Raw genomic sequence first — 24,431 nt, forward strand, 5'->3', positions numbered from 1 at the left:
CATGAACCCCACATGCAGGAGAAACCTCAAATTCCTCCTCCTTTGTCACTCATAGCCACCAGTTACTTTTACTCCAAAATTCATTCAATATCTCTTCACATCTCTTCATCTACAATGTTCTTAGTGTAGTTCAAGTCACATTATAAAACCCAGCTTATGTAATACCCCCCTAGCTAGGCTCACTGCTTGCCTGTGCTTGCTTTTCTACAGTGTGTTCTTTACATAGCAGTAAAAAAATCTTGAAATTATTAACCAAAGCATATCATTTTCTTGTGTAAAGCCTCTCATGACCTCCCATTGAATTAAAATCTAAACTCTTTACTTTGACTTTTCAGGTTTGATTTCTTCCCTGCTGCCCTCTCTGAGCTCATCGACTGCTTCTTCTCCTTGCTGTTCCATGGTCGGATAGATCATCTTCTGCCCTTTCAACATGTTTAGCTGATTTTCCACCTAGGAGTTTTTTGCACATGCTGTTCCTTCTATATAAACACAGGCCCCTACTCTTTTCTGATGACAGAATCATCTCCACTAAATTCCCTTCTGTAACAACCTACCAACAACTGCCCTATTCCATCCCAGTCAATTTCTATCATAAGGGCCTCATAGCACTTTCATCACATTAACCTTCCTGATGTGTTGTTCATGTGTTCAGTGTCTATCTGCTGAGCTCTGTTATTTGTCAGTTGGGTCACAAGTATCTAGAATGAGTAAGTCCATGAGTAAGGGTTCAATTCTTCCTCTTCTTATCTCCTCTCTATTCTTGCTCATTTAATGTTGCTGAGAAGCCTCCTTCATTTCATCTGAATTCTAAGTTCCAAGTGCTACCCCAGGCCATACTCCATGGAATCCACTTTCATTTATCTCTCAGAAATGGGGTGTGTTTAGTTTTCTGACTCATCCTTGAGCACACTCATGTCGTTGTATGCGTTACCTCAACACTTGCTATCAATGTGTCGAGGACTGGGCACACATTAAAATTAATAAATGTTTTTTATGGTTTTAGTCTTCTGAATTAATACCTATATTCTTTGTTGGCTTTTAGTATCCTAGAATAAGTAAATTGCTTCTCTTTCATTCTAGAAATCCTTCTTATTTGATAAACGGCCACTCAGTTCTGAGATTAATGCTTTTAAGCAAGAGGAGTATTCCCAAAGTCTCCTGAGACAAATGGATAACAGACGAGAAAAGGCGATAAAACAGAGACAAAACAAAGAATTAATGGACCGCTTAGAACAAGTGCAGCTTACAGAGGAGTAAGTCCTATTAGGCATGCTCCGAAAAATGGGTCTGGAATTTTCATGTGAAGCATATTTTCCTGTGATGTTGAATCAGTATTAGCAGTTTCATGAATGTCTCAGCTGAACCAACTGAGCAAACTAATCCAGCTGACAGCCAGAACTTTAGCATGGCATTTCATTAGAAGAATGAAACAGCTTTCATCATCATAATTATTTAATGACTGCCCATCTGTAATTCCTGTAATGAAGAATATCAATTTGTATTGCTTTGTGACCACGCACACTGGTAGATGGAGGGAAGGACTTGTCTTGAGAAGGCATCATTCCCAGCTGAGGTTTATTAGAAGTGGGTGGGGGGGTCCCATGGAGCCAGAGTTCAAGGAATGCATGGGGGACCCAGAGGATTGGAACCAGGGACTAAAAGATGTGTAAACACCCTTTCCCTCTGCTCACGCCCACAGCTCTTTAGAAAACATTGTCTTTATTACAGTTAAAACCTGGATGAATGTTAGTCTCAGTAGTTTTGCATGTGCTATTCCTTCTGCATAAGACACAGGCCCCTACTCTTTTCTGATAACAGAATCATCGCCATCAAAGTATACCTTCTAGAATAATGCAGCTCAGCCCTATTCCAGCCTGGTCAATTTTTATCGTAAGGGCTGGGACATGCTTCTGTCATCTCAACCCTGAGGTAGTGTCAGGGTCACAGAATTCAAACATGCCCACAGGGGGCCACCTCTGCTACTGAGGCCGGGAGAGAAATAATGGAAGCGGTGCAGTGTGATTTTCCTATTTGTTGTTGTAAATAAGCTAGCTTCTGTAACCGAAATATTTATTTCTATAAGATGTAAATGTTCTATTAAATTCATTTATAGAGCATGTGGGTTCACTGGGGATTGCAAAAAATAGAATCATAATTTATTATAGGAAATATCACTTTTCTAAAAAAGGAACCATGTGATGAATCATTTCATAGAGTAATAGTCACTTTCTGTTTTTGTTTTTTTTTTTTAATTTTTAAAGCGTGGGGAGAGAGGAGAGCCTGTCTTATTAGTAGTGAGTTTGGGCAATGTGGCGAATCACATACTTACACTTGTCCTGAATGTCTTGTGTCCAACATATTGTTCACAAGCCTATGAATCTGAATGACTCTTTTATCATTAAACTGTAAACTCCCAAAAGAAAATGCCACTTTTTCCAACCTCTCATTCCCATGAATACTTATCGAATATAATAATAAATATAATATTTAATATATCAAATATAATACAATAAGTATTATATAATACTTATGTAATACTTATTATCAAATATAATATTATATTTGATTGTTGCTATAAGTATTATATTTGAAGTTGCTCTATTACTAAAGACGCTATAACCAACTGTGCCCCCACCTTCTCTCCTTAACTGCCAGGCTTGCTGCACAAAGAGCCAAATATATCAAAGACAAGATGGAAGAAAGACTGTGTTATAAGAGAGCTTTGGATACACAGGTAAGGGGACAATTTTTATTTTTAATATTACGCAGTGCTTCGATAGCATGGTAACAATATTTCTAGATACCGTCAAACTGTAAATACCTTTACGTGGTCTTTATCTGGTGACTTTCGACCCTCTTGTTCTTTCCTCTACAATGCTGCAACGTTGTGCAGAAAGTTTATTCTCTGGAATAATGATAGCCTGAAGTATCCATGTCCCTGTTTCAGATAAGGAACAAACCCCCTCAGCTGCCTGTGTTTGAATCAGACTCCTCTGAACCCATCTTTGGGAAGAAGGAGAGCGAGCTGTGGGCGGGCCAGCGGCAGCGGGAGCAGGAGTACATGCAGCACCAGGTGGACACAGCCGCGGGCCAGCGGCGGAAGGCCATCCTGCACCAGCTGACAAACCAGAAGCGGGATTTGCAGATGCTTCAGAAAACACACACAGAGTAAGAGCCCCTGGTATTTCTCCCTCTGCCTCCTGTCTCCCGGTCAATCCTTGTCTCTCTTTCTCAGCAGAGAAATCATTCCAGTGAACACGACGGGGAGTTACGATGTGTAAGACTATGTTTGAAACTCACTACAGGCCTCATCATGTCTCATTTTCACAATTCACCCTATGAAGAAGTTTTTAAATTAAAAAAGTCAAATTCTTTTGATCCAACTTCACCTTTCAGTTACCTCTTCCTATATATTTTTTTAATCCTTGTACAACAGAACTTCTTAAAAGAGTCGTCTGTGCTGGCACTCTCCACTTGAAGTGCAGTGCTAATCACAAATGTGCTGTTGTGGTTAAATAGACCTAGATATGAAATTTGGTCCCTTTTCGCAGCTTGCACTAAGCTCACTTTCTTCAAAGATCCGCTCATGTGGTATATATATGACACTGCTGAGTGGCGGTGGGACAGTGGTGGATAGGTGGTAGGGTAGGCAGCGTACTTTATATCATATCAAGCAAATATTTTTAAATTCAAACATCAAGTATGACATTTCTTAAAATGCCTGATGAATCACCCCACTAAGGTGAATTTTTAAAATTAATGAATTTTTCCCGTGCTTTTATTTTTTAATTCTTATTATATATATTTTTAACATCATTTTTCATTTTTGCACAATGTATGCATTTTCATCTTCGTTATGGTCCCTGTAAAATGCCTACCCCCCCTTGTTTTGATCCTACTCCCTTCTCCTGCCCTGTATTGTGGCTCTGGTTTATAGTTGCTTGTTGATTTTGATTTTTTCTTTATTATAATTAGTCTTTTTCCTGGTCCCTTATTTAGGTTTCCTAAATTCCTGCTCTGAGTGAGACCATCTGGTATTTTTCTATCTCTTTCTGGCTTATTTCACACGAACCCTTCCAGCTCTTACACCTGTGAGAATGGCACATATTAATTAATTTTTAATTGAGGTAATATTTGGATACCTCCATAAGATATTGCCACTGTAGTGCGCCCACCACCATAGACCGCTGTGCTTCCTTCCCTGTTTGTTCGTACCCCCCTCCCCCCCAATAAGTGCTTCAGTTCTGTAGTCAGCTACTAAGGGTTAGTTTTTAAGCTTGTCTTTGTCTGACTCTTAGTTTAGTTTCATATAGTCCACATATGAATTTTTAAAGCTCTTGACCACCTTTGAGCCTTGAAACGTTTTGGCTTCTTCTCACCTTCCCACCTACCATATCTCCTACTCTCTTTCCTCCACTTGACAGAGAAGGCCAATTTCTTCTTAGTTGTTGATTAGTCAAAATCATCAAAATACTCAAGAGTTCTAAAAGGACTTCCTCTGTTCAAAGGAATTTTCTTTATAGAAGGCAGATGTACAACAAAAAAAACCCTACTTATTAAAATTTTATGAATTTTATAATGGGTCAGTGCAAAGATATAAATTATACCAAGTAGGTTCACATGTGCCAATATGAATAGAAACAATAGGGTGAAGATGGAGGTTATTGTAATAAAAGTGGTTAGATTATTGGTAGATAGATGTGAGAGAAGTTAAAATCATGACATTGGAATCAAGTTAGATGTGGGATAGTGTGTTAAACCTACTGATATACTTGGATATCTATACTGTTTGCTGAAATATGAAATATTGCCATACTTTTTTATAGTTATTACCTCAAGTCCAGCAAGCACACCTTCACAGTCTCAGCTACCCGGCCCTTTGCTGGGATCCCCATCCCACCGCTCCACATCTTTCATGGATGACTCCCAAAGGCCCCAAGGTCAACTTCCAGGTGTGATTGGTTAATACAGTTCTGCCATTTAAAGAGTTGTATTATATTGGGCAGGTCACTGTCCTCCGAGGTTATTGGTTTCCTTATCAGTTATTAGTGATAATTCTAGTGCATACCTCCAGTGTGGTTGAGGATTAAATGAGATGATTCTTGTAAATAGCTTAGTATAGCATCTGATTCTGAGTAAGTACTCAATCAAGGGTGGCTGTTGCTATTAGAAGAGGAAGAAAATGAGGAGGAAACTGCTGTTCTTCTGGTTTATGAGTTAGTGTAATTATTGTTTTCATATCAACTAAAACAGGTGGGAATGTTATTGTTTGGGGTGCTCCCTACATATGACTTCTCTACAGATGAATGTTCAGTGCTAGATTATTTTCAAGACATTATATCCTGTCTGGAGGGTATACTAAGACTTTGTCACTTTTAACTCCTGATTTATAGCCATCAAATAGCCACCTCTTGTCCCCTGGCCACACAGCCAAATATGTGAGCAGATGTGGGCCCCCCAACATTTGTTGCAAAGATTATGGCCACTCCAACTGCTGCTGTGAGGCTTTAGCTTCACCAGTTGATCTGAACTTGTGGTAGGAGGGTTAAACTCACTTCTGGGTGTTACTTCTTTCTCTTTGTGAAAAATAAGGAGAATCACATCTCCCCATCTCCCCTGCCTTCCCTGACTGAGAAGTCAAGGAGATGAGTCAAGTGAAAACATTTCTGGAAACTACAAATCTCTGAACAAGTACAAGCTGGGGTTATTACTTGGTTACCGCTGGTTGGATTATAGGTCACAGACCCCTTTTTCTGTAAGGGTCATAGCCTTGTCTTCCATTTCTGTACCCTTTACTGTTTTTTCCGGATTCTCTCACTTCTTTTATCTTTTGCAATTCTTCTACCCTCTGTTTTATCTGAAGATATTATCTCAAGCCTTCCTGTGGCAACCAGAAAGCCGCCTTCTTTCAGAGGAGACAATGTGGTCAGTGTGATACAAGTAGACCTGCTAAAATATTTACACTTGATTTGCTTTTTGTTCTTTAAATTTTAGCTCATAGTTTCATTTTTAATTTTTTATGAATTTGTCAGTTTATATATTTACGTAACTTTGTGGTTACCTTTTTACACCGTCAGTGCACATGCTTCACACACCTCCCCCACCCTTCTTTCTAGCGCTAACTCTCTATCCCCTTCTTTCTTCGACCTTTTCCTCATCCCTCTTGTTTCCTCTGGTAACCAGTACATTTTTCCCAGAGTCAAAGAATTGTTTCTGCTATGCTTTGCCAGTGTGTGTTTTCTGGTTATATTCCAAGATAAGTGAAAGCATATGATATTTGTCTTTCATGTCCCGACATTTTAATTATCATAATCGCCACAAGGTCCATCCATTTAATCTCAAAAGACACTACCTGATCTTTTTTAGTAGCTAATTAGGACTCCACTGAGTATATATTCCACAATATTTTTATCCACTTATCTATCATTGGGTACTTAGGTTGGTTCTATGCCTAAGCATTTGTGGGTAGTGCTGTTATCAATATAACAGCTAAAAAAAGTTTCTTTTTGTATTAATATTTTCATATTCTTTTTAAAAAAGATTTATTTATTTATGCGTACAAGAATTGAGGTACAGGCCAGAAGTGCAAGGGCGGGAGTGAGAGATTTCACCAGAGACAGAGTGGGGAACAGAACAGGCAGACTGACTGAAATACACTGCTGAGGGGAGCAGCAGGCGAGTCAGGAGAGGTCTGCTGTGCCATGGTAGTCACCTTTCTGGCCGGGGATTGAACTTGTGCTGCAGTAGCTGTGGATAGCTTCATAGTTCTGATGCTTAACCTCTTGCGCCACAGGGAGGCCCCTATTTTCATATTCTTTATGCAAATACCTAGCAGAAGTATTGCTGGATCATATGGAATTTCCATTTCATTTTTTTTTTTTGAGGAATCCCATACCATTTTCCATAGAGGCTGCACCATTACCACCAAGAATGGATAAGGGTTTCTTTTTGCCCACATCCTCACCAACATCCTACCATCCTTTTTGTCCACATCCTCACCAACATCCTACCAATTCTCACATGGGTGAAGTGATATCTCATTGTGGTTTTGAAATACATTTCCCTTATAATAAGTGATGTTGAACAATTTCCATATGCCTCTAAGCCATCTGCCTGCCTTCTTTGGAAAACCATCTATTTGATTGTTTCATCCATTTTTTAATATTTTTTTTGTGGTTGTTGCTACTGAATAAGTATAAATACTTTATGTTATTTGGAAATAAGTCTCTTGCAGATGTATTATGTGCAAATACCTACTCTCAGTCAATAGATTGCCTTTTTGCTTTTTGTGGTGGTTTCTTTTGAGGTATACAAAAGCTTTTTAGTTTGATGTAGTCCCATTGTTTATTTTTGCTTTTATTTCCCTTGCCATTGAGATTTTGCCCCCAAACACATATCTGTAGTTGATATTTAGGGATGTGTCACCTATATTTTCTTTAAGTATTTTTATGGTTTAGGTCTTATATACAAGTTTAATCTATTTTGAATTAATTTTTGTGTATGGAGTTAAGTAATGATTTGTTTCTTTCTCTATTTTTTTTTTTTGCATGAGGTTTTCCATGTTTCCCAACACCACTTGTTATATAGGTTTTCCTGTCTTCAATGTAGGGTTGTGGTTTCTTTGTCAAAGATTAACTGTCTGTATTTGTGTAGGTTTACTTCTGCTATTTCTATTCTATTCCACTAGTTTGGTTTCTGTTTTTGCTTTATTACCATACTGTTTTGATTCCTATTGCTGTGTTGTATAGTTTGAAGTCAAGGACTGCGATGCCTCCACTTCTGTATTCTTTCAGGATAACTTTGCCTATTGGAGCCTTTTGTGGTTCCATATAAATTTTATAATTGTTCTATTTCCTGGAAAAAGTGTCATTGGGATTTTGAGAGATGTTACATGGAATCTAGAAATTGCTTTAAGTAATTTAGATATTTTAACAAGGTATATTCTTCCAATCACAAACACAAGTTACCTTTCCATTTCTTTGTATCTTCTTTTATTTCCTTTGACAGTGTTTTATAGTTTTTAATTTATAGGTTCTTTGGTTCCTTCATTAAGTTTAGCTCAAGGTATTTTACTCTTTTTTTTTTTTTTAATTTTTTTTTTTATTTTTTATTTTTTTTTTTATAAATTTTATTGTTATATTCCCCATACAATTGCAGCCCCCCATTCTGACCCCAATCCCTCCCCTCCCGCCCCCGCCCCCCTAAAAGTGTCTCGGTTCATAGTTTTTTGTTGATTTTGATTTTCACTTTCTTATAGTTATTCATTTTCCTGGTCCCTTATTTAAGTTTTCTAGATTCCTGCTATGAGTGAGACCATCCGGTATTTTTCTTTTTCTTTTTGGCTTATTTCGCTGAGCATGATCCCTTCCAGCGCCATCCATGTTGCAGCAAATTGCATGTGTTTATCTTTTTTGAATGCTGAGTAATATTCCATGGTATATATGTACCACATCTTCTTGATCCAGTCATCTATTTTTGGGCATTTGGGTTGTTTCCAAAGCTTAGCTATTGTAAACAGTGCTGCTATAAACATAGGGGTGCAGGTGTTCTTTGGAATTGATGTTTCTGTGTCCTTCGGGTAAATACCTAGGAGTGGAATTGCTGGATCACATGGAAGCTCTATGTTTAGTAGGTCCAGAAATCTCCACACAGCTTTCCACAGTGGTTGGACCGGTTTGCACTCCCACCAACAGTGCAGAAGAGTTCCTTTTTCTCCACACCCTCGCCAACATTTGTTGTTGCTAGTTTTTTTAATATGTGCCATTCTCACTGGTGTAAGATGGTATCTCATGGTAGTTTTGATTTGCATTTCCCTGATGACAAGTGATGTTGAACATTTTTTCATATGCCTGTTGGCCATTTGCATTTCCTCTTCAGAGAAGTTTCTTTTAAGCTCTTCTGCCCATTTTTTGACTGGATTATTTTCTTTGTTGTTGTTGAGTCTCATCAGCTCTTTGCAGATTTTTGTGATCAGTCCTTTATCATTAGTGTTGGGTGCAAAAATGTTCTCCCAGTTGGTGGGGTTTCTCTTTGTTTTTGTTATTGTCTCTTTTGCTGTGCAAAAGCTCTTTAATTTGATATAGTCCCAGCTGTTTATCTTTGCCTTCACTATCACTGCTTTGGGTGATGTGTCTGTAAAGATGTCTTTGATGTGCAAATCACATAGTGTTTCGCCTATATTTCCTTCTATATATTTTATGGTTTCAGGTCTTATGTCTAGTTCTTTAATCCATTTTGAGTTGATTTTTGTGTATGGTGTGAGGTAGTGGTCAAGCTTCATTCTTTTGCATGTAGCGACCCAGTTTTCCCAGCACCATTTATTGAACAAACTTTCTTTGCTCCAATGCATAGTCTTTGCTCCTTTGTCAAAGATTAGTTGACCATAAATCTGTGGGTTTATTTCTGGATTTTCTATTCGATTCCATTGGTCTGTATGTCTGTTCTTGTTCCAATACCATGCAGTTTTGATGATTATGGCTTTGTAGTATAGTTTGAAGTCTGGGAGTCTGATGCCTCCATTCCCTTCTTTTTTTTTCAGGAGAGCTTTGGCTATTCGGGGTTTTTTGTGATTCCATATGAATTTCATCAATAATTGTTCTATTTCTTTGAAGAATGACATTGAAATTTTGATTGGAATAGCATTGAATCTGTATATTGCTTTTGGAAGGATGGCCATTTTAATAATGTTTATTCTTCCAATCCATGAGCAGGGGATGTCTCTCCATTTCTTTGTGTCTTCTTCTATTTCTTTTAACAGTGTTTTATAGTGTTCTTTGTATAGGTCCTTTACCTCTTTTGTTAGATTTATTCCCAAATATTTGATTTTTTTTGTTTCAATAACAAAAGGGATGGTCTTTTTGATTTCTTCTTCTTCAGATTTATTGTTTGTGTATAGGAAGGCTACTGACTTTTGCGTGTTGATTTTGTATCCTGCCACTTTACTGAACTGATTGATGAGTTGAATTAGCTTTTCTGTGGAGTTTTTGGGGTTCTCTATGTATAATATCATATCGTCTGCAAATAGTGATAGTTTGACTTCTTCTTTTCCTATTTGGATTCCTTGGATGTCTTTCTCTTGTCTTATTGCCCTGGCTAGGACTTCCAGTATTATATTGAAAAGCAATGGTGAGAGTGGACATCCTTGTCTTGTTCCAGATCTTAATGGAATTGCTTTCAGCTTTTCACCATTGAGAATGATACTGGCTGTTGGCTTGTCATAGATGGCCTTTATGATGTTGAGGTATGTTCCTTGTATCCCAAGAATTTCAAGGGCTTTTATCATGAATGGGTGTTGCACTTTGTCGAAAGCTTTCTCAGCATCTATTGATATTATCATATGGTTTTTATATTTCTTTTTGTTGATGTGTTGGATAACGTTGATTGATTTTCGGATGTTAAACCATCCTTGTGCCCCTGGAATGAATCCAACTTGGTCGTGGTGAATTATCTTATGGATACATTGTTGGATTCTGATAGCTAAAATTTTATTGAGGATTTTTGCATCAGTGTTCATTAGGGAGATTGGCCTGTAGTTTTCCTTTTTTGTGTTGTCCTTGTTCGGTTTTGGTATTAGTGTAATGTTGGCTTCATAGAACGTGTTTGGTATTGTCCCTTCCTTCTCAATTTTTTGGAAGAGTTTGTGAAGGATAGGCACTAATTCGTCTCTGAATGTTTGGTAGAATTCATTTGTAAATCCATCAGGTCCTGGGCTTTTGTTTTTGGGGAGGTTTTTGATTACCATTTCAATTTCGCTAATTGTAATTGGTCTGTTTAGGTGTTCTATTTCTTCTTTATCTAGCTTTGGGTGATTGTAGAGTTGTAGGAATTTGTCCATCTCCTCTAGATTGTTAAACTTGTTTCCATATAACTGTTCATAGTAGTTACTGATTATTCTTTTGATTTCTGCTGTGTCCGTTGTGATTTCTCCTCTTTCATTGATGATCCTGTTTATTTGTGCTTTCTCCCTTTTTTCCTTTGTGAGCCTGGCTAGGGGTTTGTCTATTTTATTGATTTTTTCAAAGAACCAGCTCTTGGTTTCATTGATTTTTGGATTGTTTTTTTAGTTTCAATTTCATTTATTTCTGCTTTGGTTTTTATTATTTCTTTTCTTCTACTGGTTTTGGGGTTTTTTTGTTGTTCTTTTTCTAGATCTTTGAGCTTCGAGATTAGGTTGTTTCTTTGTGTTCTTTCTTGTTTCTTGATGTGAGCTTCTATTGCTATATATTTTCCTCTTATTACTGCTTTTGCTGCATCCCATACATTTAGGATATTGGTGTCCTCCTTGTCGTTCAATTCAAAAAATTTTTTAATTTCTTCTTTGATCTCCTCATTAGTCCAATGGTCTTCCAGTAGTGTGGTTTTTAATCTCCATGAGGTAGGAAAGTTCCTTGCCTTCTTTTTATGGTTTATTTCTAGTTTGATGCCTTCATGGTCAGAAAAGATGGTTGATATGATTTCAATCTTGGTGTATCTGTTGATGTTTGTCTTGTGCCCCAGTATGTGATCGATCCTGGAGAATGATCCGTGTGCGCTTGAGAAAAATGTGTACTCCGTTTTTTTGGGGTTTAGTGTTCTATAGATGTCTGTTAAGCCCAATTGCTCTAGGTCTTTATTTAGAGCTTTGGTTTCTTTACTTATTTTTTGTCTTGTTGATCTATCCATTGTTGATAGTGGTGTGTTGAAGTCTCCCACTACGTATGTGTTTTCTCTGATGTCTGTTTTCAGAGAGGACAACAGTTGTCTGATATATTTTGGTGCTCCTTCGTTTGGTGAGTATATGTTAATGAGTGTTATTTCTTCTTGAAGTATTGTCCCCTTGATCATAATGTAGTGACCATTGGGGTCTCTTTTTATCTTTTTGAGTTTGAAATCTGTTTTATCTGATATAAGTATAGCTGTTCCTGCTTTCTTTTTTGGTCCATTTGCTTGTAGGATTGTTTTCCATCCTTTAACTTTGAGCCTATTTTTATCTTTTGTAGCTAAATGTGTTTCCTGGAGACAGCAAAAGGTTGGGTTTTGTTTCTTAATCCAGGCTGCAACTCTGTGTCTTTTTATTGAAGAGTTTAGTCCATTTACATTTAGAGTTAATATTGATATGTTAACATCTGTATTTGCCATTGTGTTTGTCTTTCCTTTGATTTTATTTATTTATTCTTTTAATAACTTTTTTTTTTTTTGGCCTTCTTTCATTGTTATTCGTCGCTCTGAGGTTCTGGCTTTAGGACTCCTTGTAGTATTTTTTGGAGTGGGGGTTTAGTTGCAATGAAATTCCGGAGTTTCTGTTTGTCTGGGAAGGTCCATATTCTTTCTTCAAAGAGGAAGGAGAGCTTTGCGGGATAGAGTATTCTTGGTTGGCATCTGTTTTCTTGGAGTCTGTTGACTATGTCCCTCCACTCTCTCCTTGCCCGTAGTGTTTCTTCGGAGAAGTCTGATGTCAGTCTGATTGGTTTTCCTTTGAATGTTATCTGTTTCTTCCCTCTTGCCAGCTTCATTATTTTTTCCTTGTCCTGGATTCTTGGGAGCTTTACTATTATGTGTCTTGCTGTATTTTTCCTTTCGTCGTGGAAGTTTGGTGTTCTTCTTGCTTCTTGTATATCAATTTTCAGCTCCTTCTTCACATTTGGGAAGTTCTCTTCAATTATCTCTTTGAATATTTTCTCTGTTCCTACATCTCTCTCCTCTCCTTCTGGTATTCCTATAACTCTTATATTTCCTTTCCTCATGGAGTCAGATAGTTCCCGAAGTCTTTCTTTGTTCTTTTTCCTTCGTACTTCTCTTTCCTTTTCTGTTTTGGTTCTTTTTATTTCTGTGTCTTCAAGATTACTTATTCGTTCTTCCATTTCATCTATTCTGCTTTCATTGCTTTTCCCAGAATTCTTTAGTTCTTCCATTAATTCTTTGATCTCCTGCATTTCTTTTACTTCCCTCTTTAGGGACTCAATTTCTTTCTTCTGACCATTGTTTTCCCTCTCTAGGGACTCAATTGCATTCTTCTGATCGTTGATTATTTTTCCCTTATCATTGTTTTCCTTTATGACTTCTGTCAGTTTTTTAATCACGGCAATTTTAAATTCTCTTTCTGGAAGGCTCAGAAATTCTTCCAAGTTATTGTCGTTGCAATCTGGGGGCTGGCTTTCTTTTTGTGGTGTGCTTTTTCTCTGGAGAGTTGCTAGGTTGCGTGTGGTTCTTCTCCTCCCTACTGTCTGTTTTCTAATTTGCCGTATGCGTTGGGACACTGTGTTGTTGGGAGTTGCCGGCATCTTGGGTGGGCTTCTCTGTTCCCCTCTGGTTCTTCCAGGAGTCATCTGTCAGTTTCAAGCAGCCTTTACTGGAGAAAGGTCCCTGTTCTAAAATGCCGATGTGGGGACACACTCCCCTGTGCGCCTGGTCTGCCCCGGCGGTGGGTTCCTGCTCCCCTCTGGGCTTGGACTGCAGGCCAGAGGGGGTCTGGCGTGGGCGAACTTCCCCCGCTCACCTCTGGCTCCTGAGGAAGCCTTCTGCAGGTAGTCTTTACTGAAGAAATGTCCCTGTTCTAAAATGGTGATGTGGGACACACTCCCTGCGCTTCTGGTCTCAGGCACACTATTCTGTGCGCCTGGTCTGCCCCGGCTGTGGGTGCTCGCTCTCCCTGTGGGCTCAGACTACTTGTTCAGAAGGGGCCCGGTGTGGGCTAACTCCCCAGCTGGCCACTAGCTCCTTCAGTAGCCTGTGCTGGGGTCAAGTCGCTAGGTGGCACCAGAGATCTCTCCTAGAGCCCTTGGGGAGCTGATTTTCCACCCCGTGGGACAGGGAGCAGAGCGGGGATGGTAGGGTACACCTCAACGGCTTTGGGGTGCTGTGTCTGCCTTGTGCCCCACCGTCGTGGGGAACCCAAGCCCCTAATTTCGTGCCCCGGGTCTCAGTTCCAAAGCCCTCAGTTCCAGGACACGGGCTGTAGCCCAGATCAGTGGCGCGGGAATGGCGCCTTTTGAATCCCGCTCCCCTGCCTGGGCACCTTGTTCCTGCTCACTCAGGGAGGGCCTCCGCCGTCTCCCCGCAAGCCTAGGTCGCAGGCGCAGGGGCCTGGGCAGCTGCAATCCGAGCGCCGCTTTAGCGCAAGCTTACCGGGCGGCCGGGGCTGTGTGCTGGTGCTGGTCTCCTCCTGGTGGGCGGGGCTCTCTTTAATGGCGCCTGGAGCTCACCTCCACGGCGGATCCTGCAGGGTTCGCCTCAGCTCCCGTTCACGGGGTGTGGTGGCTGAAATAGTTCCTTTCCACTCACAGTCCCACTTGCTGCATCCGTTTTTCTTGTTGGGCGTTTTGGTTTGTTGTTTCCCTCGTCTCTGCCGGTCGGAGAGTGCCGCCTCTGTGGGCGGGGGAGGGGAGCAGGGTTCTGCGCTTCCCTCCCTTCTCGTCCTCTTTTATGGCAACTTTCTTCTTCGGGCAGTTTGCTGGAGTCGTCCGTTTATCTTCCGTGTCCCAGTTCTCACTGAGACCTGCCGCTTTTCCTCCCTATTAACTTTTTTTAATGGGAGATCTTACTCGCAGCGTCTCCTCGCCGCCATGTTGCTCCGCCCCTCTGTCGGTATTTTACTCCTTTTGGTACAACTGTAATGGGATTAAAAAAGTGTTTTCTAATTCATTGTTTGCACATAGAAAATGCAACTGATTTTTGTATTTTGATCTTGTAGCCCACCGCTTTATTCATTTATTATAATATTTTTAGTAGTTTAATACTACAGTCTTTTAGACTTTCAATATATGTTATCATGTCTTCTGTGAATAGTGAGTGTTACATCACTTATCCAATTTTTTTATCTTTCTCTTTTTATCATAAATGTCCTCACAATGAAAGTGCAGTAGAACTAATAACCCCCAAAAGAAAAGGGATGACTATAGTACGTACAAGAGTAATGGTCTGACAGATGAGTAGGAAAAACTTTAATTAAAGAGTGTTTACACAGTGATAATGAAAGTAGTAAAACCCATGTGAGGGAGGAGCAGCTTCTCTGTGGAACTCCCTACAGTTGTTGACTTGGGTGCTTGCCAACATCAGGGACTTCATAGACCAACACTGAGGTAGATAATGGGGGTGCACAGAGTTAGCACCCAGGTTAGAGAGTACGATTAGAGAAGGTGTGCAAAGTGATGATTATTGGTTTGAGTGTGAAATTACAAATAGAGAACAGCTGGAACCCAAATTGGGCCGGGGAGTCGGGTTATATCACTGTGTCTCATCAGAAGAGCTACTGCTTTCAATTTTCAAAACACCTGCCACCTGCCTTACCCTTCAGAGCTAAGACCAAGTCAACAAATGAACACTTTCATCAACCACAGTTTAAGCACCTATTAGTAAGAGGTGCAAAACCCTGGAGAAGGCTTTGTATTGGAAAATAAAAGAGAAAAATACCTGGTTAGTGTCTCAGCTGGAATTTATCTCAGGTATGCAAGGCTTGTTTAATGCATGTGAATCAACCAATGTAATATATATTTGTCAACAAAAGTAAAGGTCAAAATTATGATAAACCAATAGATTCAGAGAAGGCATTTGATAAGATTCAGCACCCATTTATGATAAAAACCCTAAACAAGGTGGGAATAGAGGGAACCTATATTACAATTAACAGCCAAAATAATACTTAATGGTGAAAAACTGAGAGCTTTGCCTTAAGACCAAGAATGAAACAAGGCAACCCATTGCCACCACTTTTGTTTAACTTAGTATCAGAGATTTTGACCAGAGTTTTCAGATAAAACAGTTAATAGATGGAATCCAAGTTGGGAAAAATCTGAAACTATAACTATTTTCAGATGAAGTTATATATAGAAAGCCCTTAAAAGTCCACCAAAAAGCTATTAGAAACAATAGGTGGATACAGCAATGTGGCGGGTAACACAGTCAACATTTAAAAATCTGTAGCTTTTGGGCCTTCCCTGGTGGCGCAGCAGTTGAGCGCTGGGCTGTGAAGCTGCCCGCAGCCTCTGCCGCACTGGTCTTTCTTTCTTTCTTTCTTTCTTTCTTTCTTTCTTTCTTTCTTTCTTTCTTTCTTTCTTTCTTTCTTTCTTTCTTTCTTTCTTTCTTTCTTTCTTTCTTTCTTTCTTTCTTTCTTTCTTTCTTTCTTTCTTTCTTTCTTTCTTTCTTTCTTTCCTTCCTTCCTTCCTTCCTTCCTTCCTTCCTTCCTTCCTTCCTTCCTTCCTTCCTTCCTTCCTTCCTTCCTTCCTTCCTTCCTTCCTTCCTTCCTTCCTTCCTTCCTTCCTTCCTTCCCTTCCTTCCTTCCTTCCTTCCTTCCTTCCTTCCTTCCTTCCTTCCTTCCTTCCTTCCTTCCTTCCTTCCTTCCTTCCTTCCTTCCTTCCTTCCTTCCTTCCTTCCCTCTCTCTCTCTCTTTTCTTTCTGCACTGGGTACAATCAGAAGTGCGGGAGGGTGAGAGAATTCATCAGAGTCAGAGTGGGGAGCAGAGCATCTGCCGCGTGGGTTTGATCCCCGGCTACTGGCGAGGGTCCCACATGGCGTGACAAACCTCTCCTGCCGCCCGCTGCTCACCTCATCAGTGTATTTCGTCAGTCTGCCTGTTCTGTTCCCCGCTCTGGCTCTGGTGAATCCTCTCACCCTCCCGCGCTTCTGACTGTACCGAGTGCTTCTATAAATAAGTAAATAAATCTTAAAAAAAAAAAAACCTGTAGCTTTTTTATATACAATGAATGAGAAAAAGAAGTCAAGAAAATAACTCCACTTACAATTGCTTCAAAAGGAATAAAATACCTTGGAATTAACCTAAGGAGGTAAAGGACCTATACAATGATAACTATAGCATGTTGTTAAAGGACCTAGTGACACAGGCTGTCCCATGCTCATGGATGGGAAGAATTAATGTAATAAAAATGACTTTGCTGTAAAAAGCCATCTAGATGTAGTGCAATCCCCATCAAAATGCCAGCAATATTTTCAAAGAAATTGCACAAATAATATTGAAATTTATATGGAACCACTAGAGACCTCAGGTGGCAAAAACAATCCTGAGAAAAAGGAGAGAAATGGAGGTATCACATTAATATCAAACTTTACTGTAAAGCAATAATGCTAAAAACAATATGGCATTGGCATAAAAACAGATACCTGAATCAATGGAACAGAATTGAAATCCCAGATTTAAATTCACATGAATATCAGTATTCAATCTATGATAAAGCAACTATGGCCATATCAATGGGGAAAGAAAAGTCTCTAATAACTGGTGCTGGAAAAACTGGAAAAGCACACATTAAAAAAATGAGGTTGAATTATTCTCTGATTTCCCACACAAAAACATACTTCAAATGGATTAAAGATTTAAATTTAAGACCTGGAACAAAAAAATACATAGGAGAAAACATTGGTGATGTGTTTTAGCATATCTACAGTAAAGATAATTTTGAAGACTTGACTCCTATAGCAAGGGAATAAAAGCAAAAATAAACAATGGGGATTGCCTCAAAATAAAAAGCTTTTACAAAGAAAAAAAGTTTTAAAAAGAAATCCTACTGAGGGCCTCCCCGATGGCGCAGCCGGTTGAGCGTAGCACTGTGTAGTTGTCTGCAGCCTCTGCAGTGCGGGTTGGATTCCCGGCCAGCCAGGGAGATAACCTCATGGCATGGCAGACCTTTCCTTTCATGCCCGCTGCTCCTCTCAGCAGTGTGTTTCGGTCCGTCTGCCTGTTCTGCGCTCTGCTCTGTATCTGGTGAATCCTCTCACCCTTCTGTGCCACTAGCCTGTACCCCAATTCATGTGTAAAAATAAACAAATGTTTTAAAAAAGGAAATCCTACTGAATGGGAGAAAATATTTATACAATATGGAACTGACATGTGGTTGTTATTGAAGATAACATATGAAAATCCATACAATTCAACAGAGGAAAAGAAACAACCCAGTAAATAAAAGGGCAGCAGATGAAGAGAAGTTTGCCAAAGAAGATACCCAGAAGGCCATTACACTTATTAAAAAAAGTTGATTATTTCTTCTAATAAGAGCGACACAGGTTAACACTATAATGAGTTTCTAGCTCAAAACTGTAAGAATGTCACATATTAAAAAGACCCTCAACAACAAGTGCTGGAGCAGATAGGGAGAAAGATGAACCCGATGACATGGTGGGAATTAAACTCATATTCTGGAAGGGGATCTGGACTGATCTTAAAATGTTGAAAATGTAAATACCTTACAAAGCAAAAATCCCATTCTTGGGTATCTCTCCAAAGAACACATAACCACACATACAAAGAACTATATGCTCTGCAATGTTCATTGCAGCTCTACTTCTAATAAGCTAGGACTTGGAAGAAATCTAAATGTCCATCCATAGATGACTAGATTAAGAAGATGCACTATATCCACACTGTGGAATATTATTCTGTCATAAAAAACGAAATGCTGCCATTCACAGCAAAATAGATGGAGTTTGAGGGAATTATGTGTAGTAAAGCAAGTCAGAGTGATTAAGACAAATACTAGACATTTACATAGCAGATGAATGGACAAAGTAAAATGTTTACAAAACCTAGGGAACAATAGTAAAACACTGTGAGAGCTCTGAGGTTAAGAGAGAGGGAGGGCCTCCCTCGTGGCACAGAGGGTTGAGCTCAGCACTGTGAAGCTGTCCACAGCCTCTACAGCGCAGGTTCGATTCCTGGCTGGCCAGGGAGCAACCCACATGGTGCAGCAGACCTCTCCTGACTCGCCCGCTGCTCCCCTCAGCAGTGTCTTCGGTCCATCTACTGTTCTGCTCCCCGCTCTGTCTCTGGTGAATCCTCTCACCCCAGGCACCTCTGGCCTGTACCCCAGTTCTTGTATAAGTAAATAAAATTCAAAAAAAAAAAAAAGAGCAAGGGGCAAGGAAGAAAGGGACAGGAGATAGAAGGGATGATGGTGGGGAAAAATGAGACCGTTTTATATTATACAATGTAATATTTCTAACCACATCTATATCCACATCTATTTCTATATGTTTCTGTACCCATCCAAGAGTGCCCGCTCAGTGGTAGTCTGACTGGAGTAAACAACTAGTAAGTTACTGACATCTCTCCCTGCAATTTACTGATGTCAGGAAAAAAATATTACTTTTTAGTAGTATTCTGACACCTGCTACAACATGAAAGGAAGAACTTGAGACCTTACACCAAGTGAAATAAACCAGTCACAAAAAGACCAATATTGTTAAGATGCCACTTAGAGAAGGTTTCTTATCCAATTCATAGAAAAAAAAGCGGAGGCTGCTAGAGACGGGGAGGAGGAAATGGGGAATTGTTTAATGTGTATAGAGTTTCTGTTTTCCAAGGTTGTGCTGGAGACCAGCTCCTGTGAACAGGGCCGAGAGAGGACTCGGAAAGAACTGATAAATGCAGAAATGACAGACACAAAATAGAGTTTTAAGAGAAGTGGGACCCAGGGGACGCAAGGCTTCTCCGTTCAAGCCCCAGCATCCCAAGAGCAACTCATTTTTATTGCTACAAACCGCCTCTTCCCCTCCTTGTTAACTACTTGACAGTGAATCATTCTCTTAGTATTTAGCCTGGTCCGGGCTCACATTCGCCACCAGAGCGCTGTGTGATCAGGTATATTCTGTTCCCTTCCGAATCCTGCCTGTTTCCCAGGCTTAGCTTTGCTGACACAGGACAGGACATCGTGGTGTGGACTCAGGCCAGCCTTCCAGCCCATGCTGACCAGTCTTCCAGTCGCGAGCCTGACATTCTCCCTGTCTCAGCATCTCATGCCTTAGGGGGCTACAACAAGCCCCCTAGAAATGGTGGAAACAGTTAAGTTTATGTGTTTTTTACTATAATCAAAAAAGTTTTGAAGTGTTCCTTTTTCTCCATACTCTTGCCAACATTTGTTGTGTCTAGTCTTTTTTGGATAGAGGTCATTCGAACATGTGACATTTCTTTATGGTTTTGACTTGCATTCCCCTTATTTTAAGTGAGCTTGAACTTTTTTTTATATATATACTTAGAGGCCATCTGTCTGTCTTTCTTTGGAGAAGCATTTATTTAGGGTTTTTGCTTATTATTCGTTTGGGGTTTTTGTTGTTGTTGAGCTGTATGATTTCCTCATATATTTTAGAAATTAACGCTTTTTGGACTTATGACTTGATAGGAATGTAAATTGGTGAAACTTCTATGGAAAATGGTATGGGATTCCTTAAAAAAGCAACTGAAAATGGAAATACCATATGATTCAGCAATTTACCCAAAGAATATGAAAATACTAGTATGAAGAGATTTATGCATTCCTGTGTTCACAGCATCATTATTCACAATGGCCAAGACATGGAAGTAAAAGTCAGTTACCTGATTGTTTCACTCATTTGTGGACTATAAATAACCAAAAGAGACAAATTAGTAGAACACAAAATAACACTTAGAGTCTGTACAAAATACAGTGGTTACCTGAGAGGGTGTGGGGGAATGGAAGGAATGGGGGGTAATGTGATGGGGTACTGACATGGGCACTTTGGTGGAGGGTAAGTGTAGCATGCATACATGTTGAGGTGTTAAGTGCTGTACTCTTCAAATTGTAAAGCTATGTTAATGAATGGCAAATCAATAACATTTGATTAAAAAGCTATGAAAAGGAAAAATGCCACCAAAATATATATATATAGTGGGTATGTCCTTCAGTCATGGAGTTTCCACTTAAGTACTTTCTATATAATCTTATTTAATCTTTATAATGACTGCACAAGAGCTGAATCAGTGCTAGTTAGATGAACACATGTCTGTGCTATTTTAGGAAGCAGGAGTCCGCACAGAACTGACTTGGCACATTACTGACTTTTAGCAGGTGGGTCCCAACACCTGGTGATGGTTGCTACCTGCAACAAAACCTGTCAGGGCAGGTTTAATCAACAAGAAGTCATATTTAGTCAATTCCCTTTCGGACTTTTATGAGAACTGATGTGAAGAGTTTCATTGTGTCAAATAGGCACATATAACTAGGTTTTTTTTTTTTTTTTTGGTGGGACCCTCGCCTGTGGCTGGGGAATGAACCCGTGCTGCAGAGGCTGCGGGCAGCCTCGCAGCCCAGCGCTCAACCACTGCGCCACCAGGGGAGGCCCCATGTAGCTAGTTTTAACCAGGCTTAAGGTGATTCACAGCAGTAGTGACTGCGTGTGTGGAGACTAGAAAAAGAAAAAAAATATGTAGGGATATTGTCATTAAAGAGAGTTAAAATAGCAGTCACTTCTTCAATGTCATGACCTTCACCTTCTTCACAAGGTTAGATATTTTCTCTAGCCTAGTCACTTGTTTTTATCCTCTTTTTAGCCCCTCATTTGTATGCCATTCTATTCTTACAAAATGTCTGCAGCAATTAGCATGGTGATTACTGCCGTCTAAGAAGTTGCAATAAAAGGAAGGAAACACAAATTATAGGAAGTTCATTTGGAATCATTCTTCAGATCAGTTCAATTTGCCTCAAAGAATATTAATGGGTTTAAAACCTGAATTCTGTTAATTAGGAAAAGGTTTCAATCTTAATTTAAAGCAGAACTGAAGATGACTGGTCCTAGAGCCATAAAATATCTGAATTAGGAGTTTTGCTGTTTGTGCAGTATTATGCCTTTTAGCATATTCCATGGAGTAGTGAACGAAGCCAAAAGAGGTTCTGGGCATTATAAAAGGAACGGCACTCCTAACGTGCATGCGTACCCTTCTCAGGATACGAATGAATGTTCACCTCTCTCTAGGTACTTGGCAGATAAAAGAGCTGAGCTGGAGCGGGTGAACAGAATTAACCAAAGTTTACAGAAGGACTGGGAGAAGAATGCTGAGATGAAGAGGCAGCGAGACCTGGAAGCAAAGGCTTTTGAGAGGTAATACCCGAGTTCTTTTACTGCAGAGAAAATCCTTTCTGCTCCTTGTTTGATTTCCTCTAGCCCTAGGGTGGCAGATAGGTTTCAAGTGCTAACTCCAGCTGAAAGAGAACTTCTAGAGAACTTCGTGGAGAAGATAATTCTGGGTTTCGTGGAATAAACTGCTGTGAGTGATTAAAAATGTCTGTTATGGACACACGATCAGAGAATACTGTGTTGTATGTTGCGTATTTGTCGCCTCTGTTCTAGTCTTTGCCTCTGCTCATGATAGCTTTATTTTCTTTTTTTGGCACATGGAGGTGTGAAAAGAAGAGGGTGACTTATTTCTCTTTAGAAAAACTAGCTGGAAGTAGGGAGAGTAATTTGCTATCTGAACACACCCAAAGCTTAAGGAATGATCTTTTAATAGCAGAGCCAAGGGTTTGTGGAGAAGATTAGCAATTGGAAAAGTGAGATGTCTGTTGGGGAGCCCACCGAGGACATCTTCCTTTAATGTGTTCTTGCATCCCTATACCCTCTCCTCAGATAGCTACAATCTAGGATCAGAGAATACAGTGAATTTAAATTCTCATGAATTTAAAGCCTGAATTTTGTTAATTAGGAAAAGGTTTCAATCTTAATTTAAATCAGGATTGAAGATGAATCCGAGACCCCTAAAATATCTAAGAGTTAGGAGTTTTGCTGTTTGTACAGTGTTCATGCCTTTTAGTATATTCCATGGAGCAGTGAACATGTCATGTGAACTAGTAGTGAGCTAGTCACGGCTTTGAGTATTAACACTAACTTTGGAGAGGCAGCTAATCTTTATGTCTTTTATCTGTAAGAAGGAAAAGTAAACACTTGCCTGACTTAGCTAACACAGGAGTTTTGGGGATCAAATAAAGAGATAGAAAAGTGCTATACTTAAAATACTTTACAAATATCAGTATGATTTCTTAGATGATAAAATCTTGCTGAAACAGACCAAGTCTATATCTTCAAAGTTATTAAAACCTGAATATACCAAAAATTCTTTAGATTGCCAATTATCAACCATTTTTAATCATGGGTACAATTTCTTCTAGTGGATCTTGATCTGTAACTCCCCTTGCCTTCTAGATTTTCTTTTCAGGCATTTCTTGTTTATCTTTCTAGTGGGTGGAACCCATAATTTATGACAGTGGAAGGAGGGATGATATGGAGAAGAGGTTTTTAGGAAAAGGGATTGATCCATAGGAAAAAAGAAGAGGCAGAGAAAGAAGAGTTGAGAATTTCAAGTCATTTTCTCAATGCCATGGGAAATCAGGTAAAAGGCAGTAAAATTAATGCCAGGGAGATTTTAGTTGGATTTAGGAAGTCTGCATGGCCAACATGGTGATAAAAAAGAGGGGGCAGTAAAAGACTTGAGTAATTTCCGATGGGGAAAGAGACTCCTTCCCTATAGACCGAGGTCAAGTTACAGACAGGGAGTCAAGCAGACAGCAAGCAGGGAGAAGGAATTACTGGTGTTAAGGAGAAAACAAAGCAAAACCAAAAATTAAGTTTACAAATAAGCTGTTTCATGATATACCCCGTCCCATCACCCTTTCCAAGGCAGGGCAGGAAGCTCTTCCCCTATCCCCTTTTCTTTTCCCCTTTTCAGCCCCCTTTGAAGATGCTTTCACAGATCTCCACCCTTTAGAAATTCTGATAAGCTAGGGGAACACTGGGACTATTCTGCATAATGAAGAAAAACTGTCCAAGTGGAAAGTCAGTTACTGTTGTTCTTTGTCTGCTTTGAGACATGGTTGTGGCTCTTCTGCACTCCCTCTCCCACCTTACACGCTCCAGAGGGATTTTTCATTGCAAGTTTTTGATTGCAAGTTTGATGGCCTGATCTCCCTTTCAGCCCTGTCTCCCCTGAGCCTGACAGACCCTGCAGGGACACCTTTCACTGTCTGTGTGGCCTTGGGCAAAGGATGTGTCTCTGAGGATTTGGACCCGTGTGGTTGGGGAGGAGCGGCAGGGGTCAGCCTGTGGTGAAGATGCCATGTTGGGGCCCTTTTCTTACTGGGGAATCTGGAGACAGTGGAGGCTTGGAAGCAGGAGATGCCAAGCTGTGGGGTGCTGGGGGAGAAACTGAGGAGGGAAGTCACAGCCGAGCGGTAGGCTCCCCAGGGACTAAGACCACACGCTACTTTTCTTTTTCTCCCTTCCGTTGCCCCACTTCACAAGCCAGCCCCCAAGTAAGTCTTCAGGAAGGCTTCCTAATGCCTGCTTTTCTTTCCTCTCCTCAGGGCCTCAGACAAACTCTTCCTCCTGGATCAGTGCGAGCAGTACCAGCGCTGCAAGCAGTGCCAGAGGCGAACCTCCTACCGGGGTGAGAGCAGCCTGTGGCCCCTCAACAAGTACCTGCAGGGTTCGCGGTTGCTTGTGTAAAACCCAAATTCCCCTGCATTTCCAGGGGAAAGTTTTTATATTTTAAATGCAAGTTGGTGATTTTGAAACTACATATTTGTAATTTAGAGGAAAAATTTTTTTTTTCTGTGGTTTTGGTGCTTTCAGAATCAGATTGTTTTTTAACCCTTACTGTGTTCACGTGGGCAGGCCCGCCCTCCTGTGTTCCTCTGTTCCTCCGGTTCCACCGAACACC

The 24,431-nt window shown here is 40.1% G+C and overlaps 1 protein-coding gene across 1 annotated transcript in view; it reads left to right on the forward strand.

The window, feature by feature from the left end:
- The window catches only part of CCDC81 (coiled-coil domain containing 81), a gene marked incomplete at both ends in the record, with an annotated part of 54,310 nt that extends 30,093 nt beyond the window's left edge, over positions 1–24,217 (forward strand). The window contains 5 exons of the mRNA XM_084251120.1: positions 1,081–1,253; positions 2,656–2,734; positions 2,948–3,168; positions 21,695–21,820; positions 24,076–24,217. Coding sequence (XP_084107246.1) covers positions 1,081–1,253; positions 2,656–2,734; positions 2,948–3,168; positions 21,695–21,820; positions 24,076–24,217 — 741 coding nt within the window. The remainder of the gene's footprint in view (positions 1–1,080; positions 1,254–2,655; positions 2,735–2,947; positions 3,169–21,694; positions 21,821–24,075) is intronic.
- Positions 24,218–24,431: the final 214 nt, after the last annotated feature.

Source organism: Talpa europaea (assembly GCF_964194135.1).
Source record: "Talpa europaea genome assembly, chromosome: 1".
In the NCBI taxonomy this organism is placed as follows: Eukaryota; Metazoa; Chordata; class Mammalia; order Eulipotyphla; family Talpidae; genus Talpa; species Talpa europaea.